The sequence below is a fragment of the Xenopus laevis genome, chromosome 8S, assembly GCF_017654675.1.
Source record: "Xenopus laevis strain J_2021 chromosome 8S, Xenopus_laevis_v10.1, whole genome shotgun sequence".
Taxonomy (NCBI): domain Eukaryota; kingdom Metazoa; phylum Chordata; class Amphibia; order Anura; family Pipidae; genus Xenopus; species Xenopus laevis.
The window spans coordinates 102,894,365-102,901,239 of NC_054386.1; the positions used below are offsets into that span (position 1 = coordinate 102,894,365).

At 47.4% G+C, this 6,875-nt stretch overlaps 1 protein-coding gene across 1 annotated transcript; it reads right to left on the reverse strand.

Moving 5' to 3' along the window:
• Positions 1-244: 244 nt before the first annotated feature.
• Positions 245-4,695, reverse strand: psmb4.S (proteasome subunit beta 4 S homeolog). The gene is made up of 7 exons (XM_018233623.2): positions 4,508-4,695; positions 2,533-2,739; positions 2,309-2,455; positions 1,147-1,228; positions 624-740; positions 448-536; positions 245-363 (listed from the first exon to the last, which is right to left on the reverse strand). Exons 1-7 carry the CDS (start codon positions 4,600-4,602, stop codon positions 351-353), a joined length of 750 nt encoding a protein of 249 aa, XP_018089112.1. The 5' UTR covers positions 4,603-4,695; the 3' UTR covers positions 245-350.
• Positions 4,696-6,875: the final 2,180 nt, after the last annotated feature.

A 6,875-nucleotide genomic window follows, 5' to 3' on the forward strand; every position in this document is an offset into this window, starting at 1 on the left:
CACACACTCAGGGGACACTTGTTTAGGGCCACAAGGAGAAAGTGACCCCAATCTCCACCACCCGACAGCCTTCCAACGTGAAAAGACCGACCCACCAATAGGAGCAGAGCCAAGTTCCTTCCTTGATGATTACAGGGCAATCTGAGGGGAGGAGCTTAGTGAGCAGGGACCTGGTTACTTTCTGATGATACAAAGGAGGAAGTGACAGACAGGAAGTGACAGACAGGAAGTTGTCCCAACGAGCTATTTGTCTCCCACTTTTAATATTACAAAGCAGCATTACATAAGCAACAAAAGAAACACAATAAGAAAACTGATGAAGAAGAAGCAGAAACGTGACGCTGGGGGGGTCACTCGAAGCCACTGCAAGAGAAAAGCAAGAGGCGACGTTAGTCTCAAGAGCTCACACACACAATTGGGCGCTCCCCTAGTCAATAGAGTCGTTACCTGATCAGGTGAGCAATTTCCCAGTTGGTTTCTGAGGACAGAGGCCCTTCCACCTCCACTCCGCTTTCCGTTACCGTGGTGATCTCAAACTGCAAGAACAAAATGAGGTTTTACTTGCAGGAGGGCCGCACCCCTCCCCCATATCCCTCCTGTGCTGTACGGAGCGACTGACTTACCCGGTTGTATGAGCGAGCGTCTCTGTAATACAGAACTTTCATGCAGCGATCTACTAACTGCCGAGCCTCGTCCTTACTGAGTGTCGCTTTATTCTCCGTTACTTCCCTCAGCAGCGGCTACGGAATATAATAAAGGGCAAGTAAAGCTGCACGTTTATATGTATTTAAATGTGTATTGCATAGGAGCTGATGGACTCACTGCTGCACTCACTGCTGTACTCCAGCTGCACTCACTGCTCCACTCACTGCTCCACTCACTGCTCTACTCACTGCTCTACTCCAGCTGCATTCACTGATGCACTCACTGTTGCACTCCAGCTGCACTCACTGATGGACTCACTGCTCTACTCACTAATGCACTCAGTTGCTACAACAGCCACGTTGCACTCACCCCCCACTGATATAACCACTGCCTGTCAGTATACCACAATATTATACACATGATATACTGGCACTTTACTTGCCCTTTAACCTGTGGATTGGACCACAAGCTCACAGTGTCAGAATAATCTCACTCCCCTACCTGTGCCAGGTATGCACCAAAGCCTGTAGCAATGGTTGGTGCTTCATAGGCCACGCCCAGTTTGTCCACGTATCCAAGGAAACTGCAGGAGGAGACAAAGCAATAAGCGGCAGTGATAACACAATGGGCATTACCAGGGGCGGGCGAGCCTGGCACAACAGAACAATTCCCTCTGTTCATATTCAATATGGGAGCCTGGCGCAATTAGCCGGATGGGCACTAAAGGGGCAGCACATTCATCTCTCTCAGGGCAGAAGTAATAACCCAATAATACTCCGACCCATTCAGCCTCATCACTGGCACTTGCACCAAGTACTGACAACCTCCTGAATATCAGCAAACACTTCCCCTCCAGTGACCCCCAAACACATCATGTACCTCCAACAACTCCCACCAGCCTGTCTGTAGCCATAGCCACAAACCCCCAATAAACCTTCTACCATTTAACCTTTTCCCTGCCACTTATGTCTAATGATCACAACACATTTCCCTTCTCCCAAAATATCTGATGCCAAACAGAAAACGTCAATACAAACTGGTCTCACCCTTTATATGGTCACAGAACAACCCCTCAGTGACTTCTAATATCCTTATCATTTACAGTAGGGGGTACATTATCCCTTATAATACATGAGTGATACTCAGAGTTCCCTGTATAACTCAGCCTGCAGCCTTGTGCCTTTATATGGTCACAGAACAACCCCTCAGTGACTTCTAATATCCTTATCATTTACAGTAGGGGGTACATTATCCCTTATAATACATGAGTGATACTCAGAGTTCCCTGTATAACTCAGCCTGCAGCCTTGTGCCTTTATATGGTCACAGAACAACCCCTCAGTGACTTCTAATATCCTTATCATTTACAGTAGGGGGTACATTATCCCTTATAATACATGAGAGATACTTAAGAGAAATGCAGAGTCCCTTTCCCATTGGTGGAGTTGCCTCTGTAGTGCCAGGGGTGCTATATAGAGGTAAGTACCCAGTAACAGACAGCAGAAAGGAACCCCCCATAGACATTAGGTAACGACTGTGGAGCCGTTTTGGGAAAAGCCAACTGGTTTGGACACTGCCAGGCTCCCTCCAATGGGCCAGTATTTACAGGCTGCAGGGAGCTGATACTGAATATGGATGTAGGTTACACAAGATCCCCGCTTACCTCTCTCCGTTGTAGAACCCCCCAATAACGACGGTGTTCCACAGGGGGTTCATCTTGCTCCTCCGGTTGTACATGACCCGGGTCAGCCATGAGTGAATGGCCTTTGGGCTGTAATTGTGTCCGTCCCCCACCAGCTCCTCGTCGATGCTGCAACACAACAGTTGGGGGTCACTGTAGGACATTGCTGAGTATAATGACCCCCCCCAATATAAAGGGGAACTTACACCATCTGATCAATGACCTGTTTGAGATACTGATAATCCGCGTAGTCTCCAGACGCCCCCAGAATGGTGGACTCATTCACTTTCATTATCCTGGAGATGTTGCGGAATCTCGCCAGCGACCCATAGGAGCCCAGCATGTCCGCCGCAATAATCACTCCCCCATCAAATTTCACTCCCAGCACAGAGGTTCCCGTCACCATAGGGTTCCTGCGGGAGGAGAGGATAAAGCTCAGTGCCACAAACCTACCAACGGGGTATGGAAACTGGGCAACTGCCTGTTAGTTGGGCACCAAGATGATCCCGGGGCAAATCTGTGGCTCCATGAGACAGACGCTACTGGGAACAAGGGACAATGGGTCTCTCCTATAGGTCTGTGCCCACTCTCTGCCCATAAAGGAACAGTTCAATATAAAAATAAAAACTGGGTAAATAGACAGTCTGTGCAAAATAAAACATGTATCTAATATAGTTAGTTAGGCAAAAATGTAATGTATAAAGGCTGGAGTGAGTGGATGTGTAACATAATAGCCAGAACACTACTTCCTGCTTTTCAGCTCTCTAACTCTGAGTTAGTCAGTGACTATAAGGGGGGCCACATGGGACATAACTGTTCAGTGAGTTTGTAATTGATCCTCAGCCTTCAGCTCAGATTCAAAAGCAACAGTTATGTCCCATGTGGCCCCCCTTATAGTCACTGACTAACTCAGAGTTAGAGAGCTGAAAAGCAGGAAGTAGAGTTCTGGCTATTATGTTACACATCCACTCACTCCAGCCTTTATACATTACATTTTTGCCTAACTAACTATATTAGATACATGTTTTATTTTGCACAGACTATTTATTTACCCAGTTTTTATTTTTATATTGAACAATTCCTTTAAGTGTGAGTGTCCGTATTAAAGTGTCCGTCTAAAAGTGTCCGTCTAGAAGTGTCCGTCTAGAAGTGTCAGTATTAAAGTGTCAGTATTAAAGTGTCAGTATTAAAGTGTCAGTATTAAAGTGTCAGTATTAAAGTGTCAGTATTAAAGTGTCAGTATTAAAGTGTCAGTATTAAAGTGTCAGTATTAAAGTGTCAGTATTAAAGTGTCAGTATTAAAGTGTCAGTATTAAAGTGTCAGTATTAAAGTGTCAGTATTAAAGCGTCAGTATTAAAGCGTCAGTATTAAAGCGTCAGTATTAAAGCGTCAGTATTAAAGCGTCAGTATTAAAGCGTCAGTATTAAAGCGTCAGTATAAAGTGTCAGTATTAATGCGTCAGTATTAAAGCGTCAGTATTAAAGCGTCAGTATTAAAGCGTCAGTATTAAAGCGTCAGTATTAAAGCGTCAGTATAAAGCGTCAGTATTAATGCGTCAGTATTAAAGCGTCAGTATTAAAGCGTCAGTATTAAAGCGTCAGTATTAATGCGTCAGTATTAAAGCGTCAGTATTAAAGCGTCAGTATTAAAGCGTCAGTATTAAAGCGTCAGTATTAAAGCGTCAGTATAAAGTGTCAGTATTAATGCGTCAGTATTAAAGCGTCAGTATTAAAGCGTCAGTATTAATGCGTCAGTATTAAAGCGTCAGTATTAAAGCGTCAGTATTAAAGCGTCAGTATTAAAGCGTCAGTATTAAAGCGTCAGTATTAAAGCGTCAGTATAAAGTGTCAGTATAAAGTGTCAGTATAAAGTAAAAGCTGTAGGAGGTTCTCTGATGTCAGGAGTTTCCCAGAGTCTGTGGGATGTCAGGGGTCAGTGTGAGTAGAAGACTGTGTGTCCCTCTGTGAGAGGAAGAGCAGCTCTCGGGGGATGCTGGGAAATGTAGTAGAAGGCCAGGAGTGATGTGCACCTCCAGTTAACTCTTCCCCTGGAGCCCTGAGAGAAAGTAAAGGCACACGAGCTCCAGGCTCCCCAGAAGACTGGGCCCTTCTTTCAGTCTCCCCGGCAGCCAGGGCCACACACCGACACAACTGGCCAGTATCTGCCCCACTAATACTCACAGTGTGTGTCTGACCGGACCCGCCCCGGGGAAACACTGCAGCTCTCCAGGAGCCGGTCCCCCGGGCCACAGCTTCATCCCGCTTCCCATCATCATGGCGTCGTACAATGACACAGTGCTGGGCCTGAAGCAGGAAGTAAGAACGACTTCCGCCGCTACTTTTTTGCCGCCATATTATGGTTGTCAGGGGCGGGTGCGTTGGTTGGCTATTACAAGCGCTTCCGGCAGCGACGCCATCTGGTGGCACGTAAGGTACAAGTCCTCCATGTTGTGGTTGGCACTATGCTTGGGGATTGACAACGCCATCTTCTTTTGCTGGATAGCTGGATTTAGTAAGGTGCCAAGAGGCATTGCCATCTTGTGGCTGGCAGAATCAGAGTGAGCGAAATCTGTTTATAAGTAGGGTATAGAATGTGCGTTTCCTCAGATATGTCCAGTAATCTCTATGGTATCTCTGGTGTCAGCACCAATGTTTAATACAGGTGGCAAATTCCCAACCAAGGTGCCTTCAGCAGGTCTGGACCTATCCCTCACCTGTACCCCTCACCTGTGTCTCTTACCTGTATCCTCACCTGTGCCACCCCCACCACTGGCCGTATCCCCACCTGTGCCCAACTGTATCCCTCACCTGTATGATGTATCCCTCACCTGTGTCCCTTACCTGTATTTCTCACCTGTACCAGTGCTGCTCACCTGTATGATGTATCTCTCACTTCTGCCTCTCATCTGTATCCCTCACCTGTATCCCTCACCTGTATCCCTCACCTGTGCCCCTCACCTGTATCCCTCACCTGTATCCCTCACCTGTATCCCTCACCTGTGCCCCTCACCTGTATTCCTCACCTGTGCCCCTCACCTGTATTCCTCACCTGTGCCCCTCACCTGTATGATGTATTCCTTACCTGTGCCTTTGCCCCTCACCTGTGCCCCTTACCTGTATTCCTCACCTGTGCCTCTCACCTGTATTCCTCACCTGTGCCCCTCACCTCACCTGTAACCCCTCACCTGTGCCTGTGCTCCTCACCTGTATGATATATCCATTCCCTTACCTGTGCCTGTGCCCCTGACCTGTATGATGTATCCCTCACCTGTACCTTTGCCCCTTACCTGTATGATGTATCCCTTACATGTGCCCCTTACTTGTATTCCTCACCTGTGCCGGTCACTTGTATCCCTCACCTGTGCGCCTCACCTCTGTCTGTGGCCCTCACCTGTGTCCCTCACCTGTGCTAGTCATCTGCATTCCTCACCTGTACCTGTGCTCCTCACCTGTGCTCCTCACCTGTATCCCTCACCTGTATCCCTCACCTGTACCTGTGCTCCTCACCTGTATCCCTCACCTGTATCCCTCGCCTGTGCCAGTGCCCCTCACCTGTATCCCTCACCTGTACCTGTGCTCCTCACCTGTATCCCTCACCTGTATCCCTCACCTGTGCCTGGGCTCCTCATGACTGCCCGGTTTACTCCTATTAAGGGGAAATAAAAATGTCTGACAGAATTAAGAGGACAACATTGGGTTGGGTTTATTGCCCATAGAGTTTCTGCAGCAGCAGCAGGTGATGTTCTTCTCTAGCAGCCGAAACACACACAGTGTCTCCCATCAACACATATTTGCCCCTCCAGCCCCTCCTGGTGCAACTCTCCCACAGACTGGAGCAGAAACAACATGGAGTCTGAGGTGTCTCCCAGTGAGTCCAGTACAGACACATCCCTGGCTCAGACCAGCAACTGCTTTGGGCCCTAAAAACTGCTTCTACTTTGGTAACAGAGGCTCAGCCATTCGTCTTGTGACTATAGTGATTAGTGTATAGGGAATAGTGATTAGTGAAAAGTGAATAGTGATTAGTGTATAGGGAATAGTGATTAGTGAAAAGTGAATAGTGATTAGTGTATAGGGAATAGTGATTAGTGAAAAGTGAATAGTGATTAGTGTATAGGGAATAGTGATAAGCGTATAGGGAATAGTGATTAGTGAAAAGTGAATAGTGATTAGTGTATAGGGAATAGTGATTAGTGATTAGTGATTAGTGATTAGTGAATAGTGAAAGTGGGTGTGTCACTGGGAGTGTGTTCCTGGCACAGCTGTGGGTCACCAGTTGAGTTAAGAGGACAAGGTGCAGGGGGCGGGGCTGCACACACTAGTTTATTGCACAATCACACACTGGGGGTTATGGGATGGAGACACAGGGGGAGCTGAGGGCCAGTAGGGGACACAGACAATAACTGCTCCGCTCTCACTCACCACTACCCTGTATCTCTGCTACATTCCTACAAGTTCAAATTCCCCCAATCCCCGCCCCTCACACTCCTGACCCGCCCCTTTCCCACTGAATTTAAGTGTGTGTCCAGCAGGGCCAGTGATCTGAGCA

Coding starts and splice junctions, on each gene's coding strand:
- psmb4.S (XM_018233623.2), bottom strand. CDS start 4,602: ATGATGATGGGAAGCGGGATGAAGCTGTGGCCCGGGGGACCGGCTCCT. Junction 2,456..2,532: donor CAGGTCATTGATCAGATGGT/GTAAGTTCCCCT, acceptor GTTGTGTTGCAG/CATCGACGAGGAGCTGGTGG. Junction 741..1,146: donor TTGGTGCATACCTGGCACAG/GTAGGGGAGTGA, acceptor TATATTCCGTAG/CCGCTGCTGAGGGAAGTAAC.